Below are 19,915 nucleotides of genomic sequence, written 5' to 3' on the forward strand. Positions count from 1 at the left end.
TGACGTTTGGCTGTGCGAGTCTTGATTTCCCTGTGTTCCAGATTCACCCACTCAGAACCGACTCACGGGCATTAGAAAACTCAGGCTGGTCAAGCTGGTCAACCAAGTTAGCTCTTGACCAGCATAGAGTGTTTTTGTGAGTTTGATGGATTAGCTGGTCTGCAAGCATGTCTAACCTGACCAAGATAATCAACCAGCTTGACCAAGCTGGTCAACCAGTCTGATCTGCTTGACTTAACTAGTCAACCAGTATGACCTGGACAAGAGCTAAGATGGTCAGTCAGTTTACCCAGATGACCAACTTTCACCAAGCTAGTTAAGAAGCATGACCAAGCTGGTCGACCAGCCGGACCAACCTGAAGAATGACTGTGCTGGTCAATCGGTAAAGCCAACCTCACTAAGATAGTCAACCAGTATGACCAAGACCATCAAGACTATGCTTATCAACCAGCATGACCAGTCTGACCAGCTTAACAACCAGCTCGGCCCGGCCTGACTATGCTGATAAACCAGCTAATCCATCAAACTCACATAAAAACAGCTAAATTGGACAAGAGCTAAGCTGGTCAACCAGTTTAACCAGCTGACCAACCTCACCAAGCTAGTCAACCAGCCTGACCAGCTTGAAAAATTACCAAGCTAGTCAACCAGTACGACCAAACTCGTTGGCCAGCCTGACCAGCTTAAAGACCATTAAGACTATGCTTTTCAACCAGAATGACCAACCTGACCAAACTAATCAACCAGTCTGACCATTGTGTGGTCAGTTTGATCATGCTAATAAACCAACCAATCCATCAAACTCATACAAACATAAAAACAGCTGTGTTGGACAAGAGCTGAGCTGGTCAGCCAGTTTATGGCCTTATGGCTTGCTGACCAGCATGGCATACGTTTGAGTTTGTTGGAGTCTGTTGGTTTCGCCGGTCTACCAGCATGACCAACCTCACCAAGCTAGTCAACCAGTCTGGCCATGCTGGTGGACGGCCCTGACCAGCTTGAAGACGTACTTAACTATGCTGGTCAAGCTGTCCAACCAGCTGGATTCCCCTGGATGACCAGCTTTTTAACCTTTGGGGGACAAAGCAAACACAGCAGCTGATTTCAGTCAGTTTAATGATTTCAAAGCTTGTCTGAAGTGACATTTAGGACAGTATGGACGTCTGATGACGACCCAGCAAACACACACCGCTTTAATGAGGAATATATAAGGTTAATAAGCATCAGATAAACGACATCAGATAAACACACAGAGAGACGGCGACTGCACAGCACAGAACAACATGGATCACAGACACTCTGCTCATGTAGGAGAGCCTGTTTACACCTGCCTGATCGGACCACATTCGGATTTCACCGGTTCGCAAGAAAAGCCAGGTGTAAACACCCCCGAAACGCACTGTGATTGGATTACGATGGGATTACGATGGGATTACGATGGGATTCTACTTTCGTCGGAGGTCAGAGACAGATCTCAGCCACATTTACAATACAAGTATGACCGGAATGTGTTTTCCCTGATCGGACAACATGGATCACAGGTGTCGGCCTAGTGCTTATTTACTGGTAGATAGCCCGTCGCGTTTTCCTGCTGGAGCCACCATTGCAGGGATGTGAGAACCATCTATCGTTCTGCCGCGTTGTAGAAGAACCGCAGTTCCTCTTAACAGTTCAGCTAAGCGTAGACGCGTGCTACCATACGTAAATATAAATAAGTATGGCTGCAGATAACTGTTGCTAATATTTGTTAGCAAGCTAACACATGCTAAAGGAAACAACTAGCTGGATAGCGGATAGCAAGTGCACGATAGATAGATAGCTAACTATCTAGCTTTACCTGTTGGGATCGGCTTTATATGCCAGCGTAGCAACAACAGTATTATCTCGATGTGATGTAATTCACATTTAATAATTAAAAAGTTAAATAGCGACGCTTTATCCAGATAAAAGCTTCGCAGTAATGATCAGTAAATATCTTTAATACGTTTTAATCTGGCGCATAACTATGACACTATTATATAACTACGGTGCGACTTTAACCAATGCAGCAGTCGGGGGGATAGGATGTGTCGGATAGCGTTTAGCGTTTAGTTCCAGCTGCTAGCCACTATTATCCACTGCTAGCCAGCTTAGCTAAGGCTACCACAGGAGGGTATGCCAGCCTCACGACATGACAGAATAAACAGCTGCTGCTTGTTTACCACCTATTTCTCACATCGTTAACTAAAAGCTAATTAAAAGACTAACTTCTTCTTCTTTGGTGCTAATGGCGGGTTGGCCACCTACCAAGAACCGGTTATTTAAAATTAGAGAACTCTAAAATTGCGGCCTCTGCTATTGCATTGCAGTGCATGCTGGGTATTGTGGTTCGTTCTCGTTGTCAAGTTACCAACCGATGCCTCCATACCAAGAATAGTTCAAGTTAATAGTTAAAGTTCCTGAAAGCGCACATTGAGAATCAGTCCGGATCGCCCCTGGTCACTCTGAGGATCCAGGTGACCCAGACACCATCCGGATACAATAGGCATGTTGATGACAGGTGTAAACAGACCTCCAGAGCCGGGCCTAAGGCATATTTGGCTCAATACACGGCCACTTATGGCCCCAATGCCACCAGGGGGCCCCCAAGAGCACAGAGATATCATGATAAAAAATACATATTTTAAAATGAACACTGAATATTAAAAGGAAATGGTGTAACACAGGTAAAAGCACACTGGTCCTCTAGACTAATCAGCTCCTGCTATAAAATAATGATGAAGCATCTGGTGGTGGTATGGGAAGGGAGGGGGGGGCAAATGGAAATCTGCTTAGGGCCCCATTAAGGCTTAGGATGGCCCTGCAGACTTCTCGGACACTGAAGGAACGTTGATGTTGGGACCTGCGTCCAGTTGCAAGCTCACAGCGTACAGTAAAACTACAGCGACGTGCAAAACAGGACAGAAGCGACACCAGTCTGATATTAAAGCTGCAACACTGATTTCAGACAGGCAGACAGATGTGTGAGTGTGTGTGTGTGTGTGTGTGTGTGTGTGTGTGTGTGTGAGGAGTTTGTGGCACTTGAGGTTTTGGTTGGGAGCCAGTGAACTCTCTCAGTTGACCATTTTAAATAAAGCACAAACATGAAGGAGTTGCGCATCAGCAAATACACTGTTCAGGGCATGCGAGGCTCAGAGACAGGCCTCCGGGCACCGGCAGCCTTGGTGTGACGTTCTTTGACCACCCCTCAGCGCTCAGTATGGCACAAATAAATATGAAGGAAGGCACATCATTGGCGTAGAAGCGTGCCCTGCCATTTTAATAACAATCTGAAGTAACAGGTTTTTGATGGAGGCAGCTGTAATACCGTTTACACCGGTCAGCCATAACATTAGGACCACTGGTGAAGTTAAAACCATTGATAACTGTCAGGGGTGGGATCTACATATTGGGCAGCAAGTGAACAGGCAGTTCTCGGAGGTGGTGAAGGTGTTGACTTGGGTTCCTCAACCCTCAATCAGGGGTGTTGGGAGCAGTTGGGAAAACACTAAAAAACTGCAGAACATTGGGCCTCCGGAGCCGACTGGGTCGGGACATCTCCCAAACATCAGGCAGGTCTTGTGGGGTGTGCCCAGTATGCAGTGGTCAGTACCTACCAAAAGTGCTCCATGAAAGGAGAACACACAGGGTCATGGGCACCTAAGTGTCATTGACGTGATCTCTGGAGGCCCCACCTCACAACTTACAAGACTTACAGGATCTGCTGTGCTAACGTCTCAGTGCCAGATTCCACAGCACGCTCCAGAGGTCTTGTGGAGTCCTTGCCTCGAATGGTCAGAACTGTTGCAGCGGTATGAGGGGGACCTACTCAATATTAGGCAGGTGGTACTAATGTTATGGCAGGCTGCGGAATCGTGTATAATATGAGTCTCATGTGACTTTAAATAACTATCTAGGAATCTGGGAATCTTGTACAAAAAAGAAAGCCATACATTTTAGATGGTGTGGAGAGTGATAAACACGGCTTCAGCTGATCCTGCGATGAATGAGAAAGCTGCAGAACGTCATGAATGACGGCAGACAGTTCCACAGAATTACTTATTAATTATATTCGCTTAAAATTTCCCCAATTAGTCCCAAAATACTTGAATTATCGATGAAAACATCTAAGAAAATCCACCGGTGTGTGATTCTAATATTGAAACCCAAACTCAAAAATACTTAAAAATAAAGCTGCTACAAAAGTTCCTTGAATATAAGAGAAAAAACAATGTTGGTTCCATAAAGAATCATTTTCGTAAAGGAGCTGTGAGCGTGAAGCGCCATTAAAACATTAAAGATCCTTCATGCTGACTTCTTTAAACGTTTAACAGGGTTCCTCACACACACCATCTTTATAAAAAATGGTTCTTCTATGGTTTCCCTAAAAAACCCTTTGTAGCAGCGTTGTTTTTTTTAAGTGATTCCCAGCTTTTCAATGGCAGTGGACAGTATATCTCTATCTGAGGTCTTCAGATCTGCTCCTTGAATCCAGTTTCCAGTCCTGGACATTGTAATTCTTGGTAGGTGTGACACTACGTGGCCAATCAATGACCTTTACTTTAATGCGAGATCCAAACAAAATCCAAATCCAGGATTGGAAACTGAAATCAAGGAGCAGATCTGAAGACCTGGGGTATAGCAGTGGTCAGTTCGGGAAAGTGTAAACCTGGGGGAGCTCCACTGTGTGAACACATTTGTGGCGACAGCCCTTAATTCTGACTTTCCTACATTAAGCCTTTTAAGAGCACCTTTGTTAGATGTCTGAAAATCGACCCTGTAATGCCTTTCTTTCAACAGAAGGGGGCAGTGTTAGAAAGCTTTTGGCAGCTTGTGTTAGTCTGTTCTCGAGCAGCCCAAAACATCCTCTTTCACTGATCGGTACTGAGCTTAAAACATCTGCATCTGACCCTGCAGTGGGCCTGCAGATCCCTGACCCAGTGCGGTTCAGTAACCAGACAAGTGAAGGAGGATTATTCAGGACCGAGGAGCTGAGGCATGTGGAGGGACTGAAGAGACCGGGCTAGACAGTAAGAGAGAGGATAGAGTGGCGTTAGGGTGAGCTCGGGCCGGAGCCGTCGTTCAGTGTGTTGAAGTGCACAGACAGGGCCTCCTCCTCAGGGTTCGGGGGCCGCCGGAACTCTTCTTTGGTCACCACGAACCCCACCAGGACGGCAAAACACACCAGGAGCAGGCCAAGAACGTTAGCCAGGGCCGCCTCGGGAGCCAGCGATGAGGACGAGGACCTGGCGCCACAGGAGACAGGAGTTCAGAAAACACAGCAAAAATAAAAACACCTCCACTGGTCTATTTCAAGATTAAGGTGTCCAAGATTTTGGTTACGGTGGGACAGTGTAGTGGAGAACACCTCTATTTTCTACACAACAGTAGCGCCAGCAAGAGGTATCATTTGGCTGATGGAGCCAAAGCAGGTTGGGACGTATTACGCTCCCCAAGGCTGCCTAGGCTACTATTTTGAGCTAATTATTAGTTTAAGCTAATTTCCACCCCTTACTTCGAAGGCTGAAGGCTAATATGAGTCACATGAAGCTCCATGAAGCATCTTGTCAAACTGCTGATGCAACATCACTGTTAGGCCTGTAATTTGTGCTGTCCTCGATACCGCCCATAGTATTTATTTGCGTGTCGTCCGAGTCTAGGACGAAGACTAGTGTTACTCGAAGCTAAGAGCGGTTTCCCCAAATTCTGCACAATTCCAGCCGCATGCTTGGAAAAGTCTGTCCAAATGGACTTCATGGTTTCACATTCAGTGATGTTATCAATGCTTTATTTGTTTACGATATGTAAACATTTTTAACATTACAAATCCAATGTCTGACTTTTCTTAATGATCAAAAGCTCCCTGCTCTTTAAAAGGGTATAACTGCATTATTACGCTATTATATTAGCATCATATCAGCTGCATAAAATGGGCAATAAAATAAATGACAATAATATAATTTATTGCTATTATTTCAGGGACAATATCATCCCAAAAGTGTGTAATTTGTTGTGACAGACCTAATCATTGTACAATTCAACACACTTGGAGGACATCAGCCAACAGATGCCTAATCTGGGTAAAAGCATTGTACTGAGAGAGAGTGGGAGAGGGAATATGGGAGGGGGTATGCAACAGTCATAGCCTCAGGTTCCATGTTGGCCCTACATGTGTATGTCCACCAGGGTCAGCGATGGGACCAGGAAGGGTTAAGTGTTGGCCCCAACTTGGGTTTTACATTGCCCATGGGGCCTAGATGGAACCCATGTGAGATTAAGGTGGGCTGTAACAATGGGGCCCATTAACAAAGTATATGCAAACCACTGAGAGCCCATGTCCACCTGGAAGCCACCTAGCCCACAGAAAGGCCATCGTATCTGTTGGCCTTCCAGCCACGGATGGCTGTGGCATCACTGGGGATTGATCCAGTGACTTCCCGAGGATAGGGCCAGTCCCACTATTCAGGAGGCCCACTATGACCAGTTTTGAAAACACCTGATCCAGCCAATCACAGACCTCTGAAGGGAACAAGCAGATGGATCTGTTGTGGCAGTAGATCTCCATGATCAGGGCTGGAGAAGGTGACCACTGTAGTAAAGGATTGTCTGTTCCCTCCACAGAGCTTCACAGAATAACATACAGTACATGTCCAAATGTTTGTGGACTCTCCTTCTAATGAATGCATTCATCTACTTTAGGTTGCACCCATTGCTGCTGACACAGATGTGCAAATGCACACACACAGCTTGTCTAGTCCCTGTAGTATTTTAGAAGGACCGCCACTAGAATAGGACTCTCTGGAGCAGATGAAAATGAACCTATTGGAAGCTGTGGAGAAGTGGAAGATCTGTTCCATCCAATACTTTTTGGATGGGAGTTGAGACGCTGGGGATGAGGTGAGGTGCAGATCATCCTAAATGCTAACCTCACTAACGCTCTCACAGCAGTCCTCCTCCAAAATCTAGTTGAAAGCCGGATCAACTCTTTTTTTTTTAAACACAAAAACCAATGAATAAGCAGATGTCCCAATACTTTTGTCCAATACAGTATCACTGCACAGCCCAGCTGCAGAAAGGAAGCAGGATGTAGTTAATCATGAAGCTACAGAAAGGACTCAGTGACTCAGTTTGCGCAGTGACTCACTCTCCTGACAACACTGCACTGGTACACTGAGGGCACCACTCAAGTGATTCGCCAATCCGCTTCCATTCCAAGCCATGTTTTGGAGCCTTCATTAGGAGCTATGATGACTCAAGCTGTTCTAAATAACCTTTGGAGATTTCTAAAAGACAGACGCCATTAACGGTGGCGTATGTAAGACTGGCTGCGACATAAATCCTTCAATACTCATTCAGCACAGACCGAATCTGATCTCCAGTAGAGCCTGATACCCAGCACACTGCTGGAGCTGATCAGCCGAGGCGTGTTTGGGCTCTTAATTGGGCCGTAGAATGCTTTTACTGAGTACTTCAGTTGTTCTTTCACACATAAATAGCAAGTATGTGACTCATAGTATTCATGTTTGGGGTCGAAAATGCTCAGATGTCAGTTTACATGCCTATTTACCACCCTGTTATTTTCCTTTCCCAAGCTCCAGTAGGGTTCAGCTTGTTTTTGAGGGAGCGGACAATGGACAGAGGAGATGATAACGGGTTAGCATTAGCTTTCCTTGATCCTTGTTTGCTCCCTCCGACATCAGCTTGTGGTCACGAGCCAAGTTTCAGCCCCCCTTCTGCAGACTGTGGCAAAGAATAGTCCGTGGTCTCGAGGGTCCCATAACTAGCAGAGTCTGGAGACGTGGAGATGAGCTGCCCTGCAGTAGTTTTAGACGTTTTACCAGCTTGGACAAGGGCTTTCGCTAGTGGGTGAGGTGGGTGTACATTTGGGGGGGGGGTCAAGACTGTGATGTAACAGTTTGGAGGTTTTGGAATTGGCTCGTTTTCCAGCTCCAGCTCTAGTTCAGGTTCTGCTGTTTGAGGTTCACAGCTTGTCACGTCCATATACTGAACTCTCAATATTCTAGGTTTTGTACGGGAGCTCTGAGGCTATAAAACTGTCATTTTAGGAGTTTAGTCTCGACTAAACTAAATCAATCCGTCCAGAAGGTCTTATTATAAGACCTGATACTGAAAATAAAGGGATTTTACTGAACTGATTTTATCCAATCTGTGGGGCTGGATTATTTATACAAGCACAAAGATCAGATCGGATCGGTATCAGCCAGTACTGAGAATTAATAGATTGGATTAGGGGGCAAAATAACCCGATCAGGACATCCTTAGAAGACGTCCACCTGATTGAAAACTAAAGAACAGACGTCAAACCCCAATCTGATCAACTCCATTAAAGATCTGGGGGATCTAAAGTATTACTATTACAGTGAAGGTGTGGAAGTACTCACTGGCTGCTGAAGAGCAGTTTCTCCGTGATGCCCATCAGAGAGGAACCCACGGCCATAGCCAGGAGCACCAGGCCGAAGAAGACATGCAGGGGCAGGTACCAGCTCCGCAGCACTGTGGACGCCCAGGGGAACAGGAAGAAGCCCAGACCCAGCAGCCACTTTTGAGGTGTTGGAGGACAAAAAGAAAAGGAAGAGACCGGGTTACCTTTCTTACACGGGCAAACAGCCTGCGAAACATCTGCCCCTTCTTCTCGACTAATATGAGCCACAACGACCAGATAGGAAAGCAGGGTGGTGGTAGGTGCTGTGACACCACATGTCCGAATGTTTGCGGACACCCCTTCTAATAAATACAGGGTTCAGCTACTTCAAATTGCAACCACTGCTGACAAAGATGTGCAAATGCACACAGCTTGTCTCAGTAGAATAGGACTCTCTGGAGCAGGTAAACAAGAACCTATTGCACCATGCTGCCTAACACCAGGCGTGGGCTAGAGGGGTATAAAAGCCCCCACAATTGAGCTGTGGAGAAGTGGAGGAGCTGTGTTCTCTGGAATGATGGTGGTGCTCCATCCACTACTTTTAGGATGTTGAGTTGGGGAGATGGGGATGATGAGGTGGGGTGGTGATCATCATCATCCAACATCCTGACCTCACTAATGCTCGTAGCTGAATGCAATCAAATCCTCACAGCAATTCTCCTCCTCCCTGGACAGTAGAGACGGTTACTCCAACTAAAGCAGGATCAACTCTTTTTAAATACCCTTGATTTCAGAAGAAACAATAAATGAGCGGGCGTCCCAATACTTTTGTCCATATGGTGAATGTGCTGTTGTGTGAGCGAGTGCTCTTTAGGGATTACTGACACCCATTAAATGCTGTAATTTACCACAGTAATAACAACATGTCGTTACATCTCTATGAGACCTGTGAGGAACCGATCTACAGCAGTGCTGTGGCGCTTGTCCAGGAGCAGCTGTGGGGATGTGCAAGTGCTCAACTGTAGCTGAGGCTTAAAGGAGAGGCCAGGTGCAGCTCACCTGCAGGAAGAAGAGGACGAAGGTCAGCATGCCACACCAGCTGTGCAGGGAGTACATGTTGGGAATGCTAGCCTGGTTGTGGTAATCAAACACTGCCACCAAACCTGAGGAAAGAAATCAACAAGGTTAACACACTGCTTCATTATACACTATAGTGACAAAAGTATTGGGACACCTGCTCATTCATTGTTTCTTCTGAAATCAAGATATTAATACAAATAATAAAAAAGTTTCTCCTGCTTCTGTTGGCTTCTACTGGGTTTCTTGCCTTGAAGGAGCATTGCTGTGAGGTTTTGATTGCATTCAGTGACAAGAGCGTCAGAGAGTGAGGTCAGGATGTTGGATGATGATCACCACCCACACCTCATCCTCCCCAACTCCTCTACTCATCCCCCAATCCCAAAAGTCCTGGGTGGAGCTCCACCATCCATCATTCCAGAGAACACAGTTCCTCCACTGCTTCACAGCTCAATGCTGGGGGGCTTTATACCCCTCTACAGCCCACACCAGTTCTTCTGTGGCATTATAGCACCCTTTTGAAGAGTGCAGAGCAGTGGAACTGGGTTCTCTGGAGTGCTCTTGTGACTAAATGCAATCAAACCCTCACAACCATGTTCCAACATCTGCTGTTTCTGCAGCAAAGGAGGACAAACTCCTTGGTGATATCCTTGATTTCAGAAGAAACATACCATTTGCCTTCATACCTTTATAACTTCACGGCCCCCTAGATCCAGACAAGCATGTATGTAGGACTTACCCACAATGCTGATGACGAGGGCCATCATGTGTAGCAGAGCATGGAGAATCTTCACCGAACGCTTGCTCTCGTTTCTGAAGACACGGTAGACCAGCACGCCTAGAGCCGAGATGAGGGAACAGCACAGAACACAAAGCTCTACTGAGATCAGGCTGCAGGGAGAAGTGGTTAGCGCCTAAAAAGCTAAAGAGAATAAGGGTGAACTCGAGTGCTGGCTGATCTGGTCCGATATTAAAGGCTGCTCGGGTTTAAAATGATCTGTTTTTAATTAATTAAGGTGTCACAAACGCATTTAATGAGTTGTAAGTGTGGCTTTGGTTGGGGTGAAAAAGTCTATTTACCACCCTGTTATTTTACCTCAGAATTAAACACACAGATTGTCCTTCTTTGGTGGCTTCATCAAAACACACGATAAGCTCTGCTTCTGGCTGGTTAGCTTTTTAGATTTAAGCCGCTCGCCCTGCCTCCCAGAGCTTCGTCCAGTCAGCCTAGCGTTAGCTTTTAGCCTTTAAGCCATGCCCCTGACTTTCTAGAGCATATACCTACATTGTCGCTTCCTCCAGGCAGCCTAGCGTTAGCTTTTAGCCTTACAGCCACTTCCACTGGTTTCCCAGAGCGTATATATCCACATCAACACTACGTCCAGTCAGCCTAGTGTTACCTTTACCTTCCTTTAGCTGCTCCCTTGGTTTACCAGAGCGTATATATCCACAGTGTCGCTTCCTCCAGGCAGCCTAGCGTTAGCTTTTAGCCTTACAGCCACTTCCACTGGTTTCCCAGAGCGTATATATCCACAGCATTGCTTTCTCCAGTCGGCCTAGTCTTTAGGCCACTTTCCCTGGCTTTCCAGAGTGCATACCCAGGTCATTGCTTCTTCCAGGCAGCCTAGCGTTAGCTTTTAGCCTTTAAGCCAATCCCCTGGCTTCCCAGAGCGCATACCCACATCATCGCTTCGTCCAGTCGGCCTAGTGTTAGCTTATAGCCTTTAAGCCGATCCCTTGGCTTCCCAGAGCGTATATACCCACGTCATTGCTTCGTCCAGTCAGCCTAGTGTTAGCTTTTAGCCTTTTTCATTCTCCCTCCATGTTCTCCTTTCTCTAGAACTACTCCTTTAATAACGTGGCTTTTCCTCAAACCTGTGAGAGAAGCACAATAAATGAGCGCCCCTCCTCCAGTGCACGGATCCCCCCAGGCCTGTTCTTAGCCATGTCAATGCGCACAACTGCACTCCTAATGGAACAGCGACCTTTCAGGTTTAGTGTCCTAATTGAATTGCCTTAGCAAAGGCTGAAGAGATTAGCTGGACAAACCGCGTCTGTTTCGGCTGGGGGTTCAATTCACTGCCCCCACGGCCAAACAATAAACACCTTAATTACAGCCATCAGACACAAAGCAGCCGAGTCTGTTTCACATTACACACCCATCTCTGAGCACTTCTGCTGGACCAATCTGAGGACAAACGGGAAAGAGGAGCAGCTCCCGTTTTTTTTATATTATTTTAACTGTAATCTGAAAGCAGTTATTTTTCCATTGGTCAGTAGGGTATCTCCTTAGCTACCGTCCTCTTGCGGAGGGTAATGATTAATAGACAGCATACAATTATATCTGCAAGATAGGACCAGTTTCTAATTTGGTTTGTGACCTTTACCACAGTGTGTTTCTGGATTTCTGTCTGTTTTATAAAGGGGGCGTCCACAAACTTTTTAAAATTCATGCAGAGAGGTTTGGTGTGAAACAGCCCTTTGCAAAGAAACCTACTGACTAAGATATATTTTCAGTAGAGTACATGATAACAACATATATAACTCTCCAAACCCACCAGTGATCCCACCTTCACCACCACCACACATCTCTTCTGAGTTTTATCTGTAATGAATTCGATTAAATCTGAAAAACTGAGTTTTTGGACTATTTTGCCTCACAACACCCTGTCTTAGGCCAAACCCTTCCTAAGGCAGTGCATTCATAACCATATGTCCAAATGTTCGTGGACACCACTTCTTTAAGTTGAACCCATTGTTGACAGTCCCTTTAGAGAAGTACTGCCAATAGAATAGGACTATCTGGAGCAGATAAACACGCATAAACGTGCCAGGGGTGGGCTAGAGGGGTATGAAGCCCCCCAGCAGCATTGAGCTGTGAAGCAGTGGAGTAACTGTGTTCTCTAGAATGATAGATGATGGATGGTGGTGCTCCATCCAATACTTTTGGGATGAGTTGAGCGGTTGGGGTGAGTTTAGGGCCTGTGACTGACAGGGGTCCTAAAACTGACATCAGTGGTGACCCAGCGATACCCAGCACTTTTTTCATTGTAGTGTAAAAGCCTACTATATGACATCACACACAGGCCTATCTTCTCACTCACTGTGTGTGTGTGTTGTGGAGGCCGTGTGGTAACGCGAACATGCTGAGTCAGAAGCAAACACCCTGTAGCTGCACAAACACTGATTTCACACAAACAGTGATTTAAGGATCTTCAGCCTCCTTCAGAATCAGAGCCTCTGTTTTTCAGCAGTGCTTTCTCCACACTTCACTTACAGCCAGGCCTCTTAAGTCTCCTTCCTTTATTACACAACACCGCCAGCCTGAAAGGACTGAGGCAGCTCACACACTTCTGCCCACACTTCAGAAGGCACCACTGGATCTCCGGTCAGCCTGACATGCCAAACACCTTGACGGGGTAGAGAAGACCCCCACGGGAATATGTGATGAGGAAGGGAGGCGCTGTCCGTCACTCTAATTCTCTCCAATTAGAAAAAGGCAGTCAGTGCTCTTTCTGACCCACAATCATGGATGACTCATGACTCAGACTTCTGAGGTGGGAGGCAATGTCTGTGGTGTATATATATATATATATATATATATATATATATATATATATATATATATATACACACAGACACACATATATACACATATACACATACATACATATACACACACACACACACACATATATATACACATACATACATACATACATATTTACACTGCTTCTTGGATAGCCATGGCTTTAGGTTTACGTTAGCCAGCTAACAGTAAAACCCTTTATCCACTCAGCATGATCTAATTTGCATAGTGGTAGCAGGTCCCCTGTCATTACAAACATTATTTTTGTTTTGTTCTGACACAGTTCTTCAGTCCTTAAAGGACTTCCTCCTAAACTAAAGGATTAAGTCCAAGCTTAATCTTTTAACGGGATGGAAAAAAGGGAATATGAAGAGAGTGTGGAATTGATTTGGCTGCTGGACATGCACCCAGCTCTGATCATGCCTCTGATATGCACATGGGGTAAATTTAGCAAAGCCTTCATGCCCTATATCAAAGTCATGGAGCCTGAAGGCATGGAGATTGAAGAAGCAGGGTTTCTCTGTTGACGGTCTAAATCAAGCCTAAATTCATGGCTGTTATATAAAAGGGATTTCTCTGTTAGCTGGTTAACTTAAACCTAAATTCAGGGATCTAATAAAAAAGGGGTTTCTCTGTTAGCTGGCTAACTTAAGCCTAAATTCAGGGCCATCATAGAAAAGGGATTTCAGGCTATCATAGAAAAGGGGTTTCTCTGTTAGCTGGTTAACTTAAGCCTAAATTCAGGGCTCTAATAGAAAAGGGGTTTCTCTGTTAGCTGGCTAACTTAAACTTAAATTCAGGGCTCTAATAGAAAAAGAGTTTCTCTGTTAGCTGGCTAACTTAAGCCTAAATTCAGGGCCATCATAGAAAAGGGATTTCAGGCTATCATAGAAAAGGGGTTTCTCTGTTAGCTGGTTAACTTAAACTTAAATTCAGGGCTCTAATAGAAAAAGAGTTTCTCTGTTAGCTGGCTAACTTAAGCCTTAATTCAGGGCCATCTCAGAAAATGTTATTTCTCTATTAGCTGAATAACGTCTCCTGAAGGCATGGCTGTCCAAAAAAACAGCAACTGTCTGTTAGCTGGCTAACTTAAGTCTGAGTTTATGGTTATTTGAGAAGCACAATTTCTTAGCTATCTGGCTATTTTAAGCCTAAAGTTTTGGCTGTCTGAAAAGAAGAATGCCTCAGTTTACTATCTAACTTAACCATGAAGTCATTGCTACCCTAGAAGTAGAATTTCTCTGTTAGCTGGCTTACTTGAGCCTGAAGCCAGTCTAGATTTTAAATCTTGTTACTGTACCTCTTTAATTAAATGCAACTATTATTTCCATGTCATTTAGTGTGGTAGTATGCAGATTGGAACCCAGCCCATGTAAAAATAAGTGAATAAAAATAACAGATATTGTTGCTATCCTGCAAAAAACTTGGATCTCCAAAGCTGGAGCATTTCTATTGGTCCATTTATCATGAAACGTTTACACAATATGAAGAACAACTGCCAGACTCTGAACTGCCAGATTATGCCGCTTGAAAACGGAGATGGAGATGCAAGGATTTTGCAGGACAGTGACGGTATGTTGATTAAGGGTGTAGCTCACCATCTCCATAGAGGAACACCAGGCCCAGGACCATGCAGAGCGGGTGCACGTTAAACTGCTGCCCTGAACCGTTCCAGGCGTAGCCGCCATAGTAGTGTCCCATCCACACGCCTGTGATGACCACGCATGCCACGCCCAGGACCTGGGAACCCGCCACGAACCACGGCAGGGAGCGCACTCCACCCCAACCCAGTGGGATCTCCATCACACCTGCATGAGGAATGGAGAGGCAAAAACAACATGCCTAAGATGGAAGAAACAGGCTTATGTGACGGCCGCTGGGATCAATTGCCACGGCAGATATTCAGCTGTGGTGGAAGAAAGCCACAGATGGGACGGCTGACCTGGAGGAGCAGAGTCATGTTTGAGTAACAGCTTCACCTTAAATGTACATTTGTACACCAGCCACAGCTGGCAGACGCCGATCAGATGATATAGATAGCATAGCCGGTCGGCTGGCTGGCTGGCCGGCTGGCTGAAAGCGGCCTATGCTACATGTGACCCCGATTCTCTCAGCCTCTGTCAGAATGCATTATATTAAGTGGAACCAGGACAAAACACAGAAAACAGGGGCTGCTCATCCAAACATGATAAACAGACTCTTCTCGGCCTTCGTTGGACCTCCTGCCGTTATACACGGATCTCAAAACATGACAAAAGACCTGGTTTTGGTTTCACAACAATCGCTGATAAGTAACTAATTATACATGTAAGCCTATTTATTGGGTGGAACATAGAAGGTTACTGTGTCTGCATGGCTGTAGGCCTAATACCAAAACCCTGAGCCAAAACGTGGTGCAGGCGGCTCTGCTCAGACCCACTAAGTCTATCATCATGTGATGCTGCGCTCTCTGGGCTGTGTGTAATGGCGATTAGATCACCTCAGTTACCAACAGAGTAAGAATGATACAGCACCCTTGGACCGTTTCATAAATCTCAGTTGCGGAGTGCGTTGCGAAAACAGGCCCCCTTGTTAAGTACTGATTCCCAGTTTAGGTCACTTTAAGCCAGAATTGACGGCTATCCACAAAGCAGATTTTCCTCAGTTCTCCAGATAACTTAAGCCAGAATTTTGTTTGATAACTTAAGTTGGCTGTCCTAAAAGCAGCAGTTCTCCGTTATTTCTATTTACAGTCATAGTTATCCAGACATCTCAAGCCTAAAGTCATGGTTAACCAGACAGCTTAAGCCTAAAGTCATGGTTAACCAGATAACCCAAGCCTAAAGTCATGTTTAACCAGACAGCTTAAGCCTAAAGTCATGGTTATCCAGATAACCCAAGCCTAAAGTCATGTTTAACCAGACAGCTTAAGCCTAAAGTCATAGTTATCCAGATAACTCAAGCCTAAAGTCATGGTTAAGCAGATAACTCAAGCCTAAAGTCATGGTTATCCAGATAACTCAAGCCTAAAGTCATGGTTAACCAGATAAATCAAGCCTAAAGTCCTGGTTATCCAGATAACTCAGGGCTAAAGTATTGGTTAACCAGACAGCTTAAGCCTAAAGTCATGGTTATCCAGATAACCCAAGCCTAAAGTCATGGTTAAGCAGATAACTCAAGCCTAAAGTCATAGTTATCCAGATAACTCAAGCCTAAAGTCATGGTTAAGCAGATAACTCAAGCCTAAAGTCATGGTTATCCAGATAACTCAAGCCTAAAGTCATGGTTAACCAGATAAATCAAGCCTAAAGTCCTGGTTATCCAGATAACTCAGGGCTAAAGTATTGGTTAACCAGACAGCTTAAGCCTAAAGTCATGGTTATCCAGATAACCCAAGCCTAAAGTCATGTTTAACCAGACAGCTTAAGCCTAAAGTCATAGTTATCCAGATAACTCAAGCCTAAAGTCATGGTTAAGCACATAACTCAAGCCTAAAGTCATGGTTATCCAGATAACTCAAGCCTAAAGTCATGGTTAACCAGATAAATCAAGCCTAAAGTCCTGGTTATCCAGATAACTCAGGGCTAAAGTATTGGTTAACCAGACAGCTTAAGCCTAAAGTCATGGTTATCCAGATAACCCAAGCCTAAAGTCATGGTTAAGCAGATAACTCAAGCCTAAAGTCATAGTTATCCAGATAACTCAAGCCTAAAGTCATGGTTAAGCAGATAACTCAAGCCTAAAGTCATGGTTATCCAGATAACTCAAGCCTAAAGTCATGGTTAACCAGATAAATCAAGCCTAAAGTCCTGGTTATCCAGATAACTCAAGCCTAAAGTCATGTTTAACCAGACAGCTTAAGCCTAAAGTCATGGTTATCCAGATAACTCAAGCCTAAAGTCATGGTTAACCAGATAAATCAAGCCTAAAGTCCTGGTTAACCAGATAAATCAAGCCTAAAGTCCTGGTTATCCAGATAAATCAAGCCTAAAGTCCTGGTTATCCAGATAACTCAGGGCTAAAGTATTGGTTAACCAGACAGCTTAAGCCTAAAGTCATGGTTATCCAGATAACTCAAGCCTAAAGTCATGTTTAACCAGACAGCTTAAGCCTAAAGTCATGGTCATCCAGATAACTCAAGCCTAAAGTCATGGTTAAGCAGATAACTCAAGCCTAAAGTCATGGTTAAGCAGATAACATAAGCCTAAAGTCATGTTTAACCAGACAGCTTAAGCCTAAAGTCATGGTTATCCAGATAACTCAGGGCTAAAGTCATGGTTAACCAGATAACTCAAGCCTAAAGTCATGGTTATCCAGATAACTCAAGCCTAAAGTCATGGTTAAGCAGATAACTCAAGCCTAAAGTCATGGTTAAGCAGATAACTCAAGCCTAAAGTCATGGTTAAGCAGATAACTCAAGCCTAAAGTCATGTTTAACCAGACAGCTTAAGCCTAAAGTCATAGTTACCCAGATAACTCAAGCCTAAAATCATGTTTAACCAGACAGCTTAAGCCTAAAGTCCTGGTTATCCAGATAACTCAGGGCTAAAGTCGTGGTTAACCAGATAAATCAAAATCATGTTTAACCAGACAGCTTAAGCCTAAAGTCCTGGTTATCCAGATAACTCAAGCCTAAAGTCATGGTTAAGCAGATAACTCAAGCCTAAAGTCATGTTTAACCAGACAGCTTAAGCCTAAATTGACTTGTGTGAGAAGTCCTGTCTATCCAGTATGAATATCTGCACTCTGATTGGCTGTTATAGGTTATATTTTGGCTCCACGTGGCTGAAGGTACCTGTCCAATCAGGGCTCGTCGTTTCATTGAATACTGCCTAGTCTGTCGATGTGTGAAATCCTTCATCGCACCTCGTGAAGATGTTCACCTCCACACTGGACATGATCTAGACGCAGCCTCTAAGAGCAGGACGCTTCTGCAGATTTCCGGCGAACTGAGCGTTACCTGTGCGGGTTTACCTGCCCCGTCTGCCTCCTTCTGATAAGACGCTGCCCTGGGCTGGTTCTCCAGAAGAGCGCTGAGCAGATGAGCCTGCAGCAGCCCGGCACCTGTCCGCCTCAGAGCCCCGTGCTCCTCCCTCCCGGCCTCTGTAGCTCCTCTTCTTCAGTCACGACCGAACTTCAGTCCGAACAGATCAACGGTTGCGGGGTGACGGGCTGCTGCAGGACACGCCCCTTTCGCCGTTTGCGCGCTCCTCATTGATTGCTGTGGGGAAGGGGCGGGAGCAACGCTGGCTTGTTGCCTTGGCGACTAGAACGTTTTGCGTAATGGTTGTTTATGTGAGCTCAGTTAGCCGTTAGCTAGCGTCAGTTTAGCCGTTTTAAACACTTTAATTCATTAAATTCTCATGAATTTGCGCTGCATCCCTCTGCTACACCACTTCTCTGTCTACTGGAGCACATTAAAAATACTGCTGGCCGGTTTCAGCTTGTAGAAAATGCAAAGAGAACTAAGGCTGTGTCCAAAACCGCATAGTAGAATGCTAACGAGTGTGCCTAAGTAGTCCGCTACCATTGCAGCGCATTCATGATTGAAGTGTGGATAGTAAGGGATGTAGTATGTGGTTTAGGACGCAGCCTAAAAAAATATTATTATTGCACTGCTTCCATGTTAGATTTCTCCCACTAGTTTTTAAAGGCAAGAAATAATATATAGCACCTGGGTCTGACCGGGAATCCTCAAAATAATCAGGGCCACAACATAATATATTGAGACCATTCTAAAATATATTGAGGCCACAAGATAATATATCAAGGCCACAAGATAATACACTAAGGCGTCTATTAAATAAATATATAGAGTCTACAAGATAATATACTGAGGCTTCGAGTCATCAACTGCTGCATATCCTCACATTAAAACATCAGTATTTCTCCTGCTCAGGTTTCCTTTTCTATTCTATTATTCTATTATTTTGATTATCTTTTCTACTATCATATACACCACACTTTCTGTAATACAAACAGAGGCACTAAGATTGTTTATAATAAGGAGCGGCCACATGATCATATTGAGGCCACAAGATTATATATTAAAGCTACAATAAATTATATTGAGGCCACTATATAATATATCAAGGCCACAAGATAATACACTAAGGCGACCATTAAATAAATATATTGAGGCTACAAGATAATCTATGGAGGCATCAACATAAATATGCTGAGGCCACAAAATAATATATTGAGGCCACAAGATGATACATTAAGGCGACTATAAAATCTAGTGAGGCATCGACATAATATACTGAGGCCACAACATAATATACTATGGCCACAACATAATATATTAAGGTGACTATAAAATATATTAAGACCACAAGATAATATATTGAGACGACTATAAAATATATTGAGGCCACAAGATAATATATTGAGGGTACAAGATAATTTACTAAGGTCACAAGACAATATATTGAAGCCAAAAGATATATTAAGGCTACTATTAAATATATTGAGGCCACAAGATAATATCTCAAGGGAATGAGATAATGTAATGAGACCAAGATATAATATATTGTGGCCACAAGATAATATCTCAAGGGCATGAGATAATGTAATGAGACCAATACATAATATATTGAGGTAACAAAATACTATATTGAGGCCACAAGATGATACATTGATGCTACGAGATGCTATATTTATGCCACAAGCTAATTTGGTAATTAAGGCCATATGATAATATACTATAACTACAAAATACAATATTATGTCAAGGCCTTATATTTTATTTTGTGGTCTCAACATACTATCTTGTGGCCACGCCTTATTGGCGAGCAGGCTGGGCTCAGTAGAAACCCTTTAAGCTGCATACCTGTTATTGAATACAGCCGAACGTTGTGGAAGTATG

General features: G+C 44.4%; 1 protein-coding gene across 1 annotated transcript; it reads right to left on the reverse strand.

The window, feature by feature from the left end:
- Positions 1–1,100: 1,100 nt before the first annotated feature.
- Positions 1,101–18,197, reverse strand: cyb561 (cytochrome b561). Its single transcript, XM_072675193.1, has 6 exons — positions 18,008–18,197; positions 14,667–14,876; positions 10,219–10,317; positions 9,462–9,565; positions 8,422–8,579; positions 1,101–5,265 (listed from the first exon to the last, which is right to left on the reverse strand). Exons 2-6 carry the CDS (start codon positions 14,869–14,871, stop codon positions 5,073–5,075), a joined length of 759 nt encoding a protein of 252 aa, XP_072531294.1. The 5' UTR covers positions 14,872–14,876; positions 18,008–18,197; the 3' UTR covers positions 1,101–5,072.
- Between the last annotated feature and the right edge of the window lie 1,718 nt (positions 18,198–19,915).

This window comes from Salminus brasiliensis, chromosome 3 (assembly GCF_030463535.1).
Source record: "Salminus brasiliensis chromosome 3, fSalBra1.hap2, whole genome shotgun sequence".
In the NCBI taxonomy this organism is placed as follows: Eukaryota; Metazoa; Chordata; class Actinopteri; order Characiformes; family Bryconidae; genus Salminus; species Salminus brasiliensis.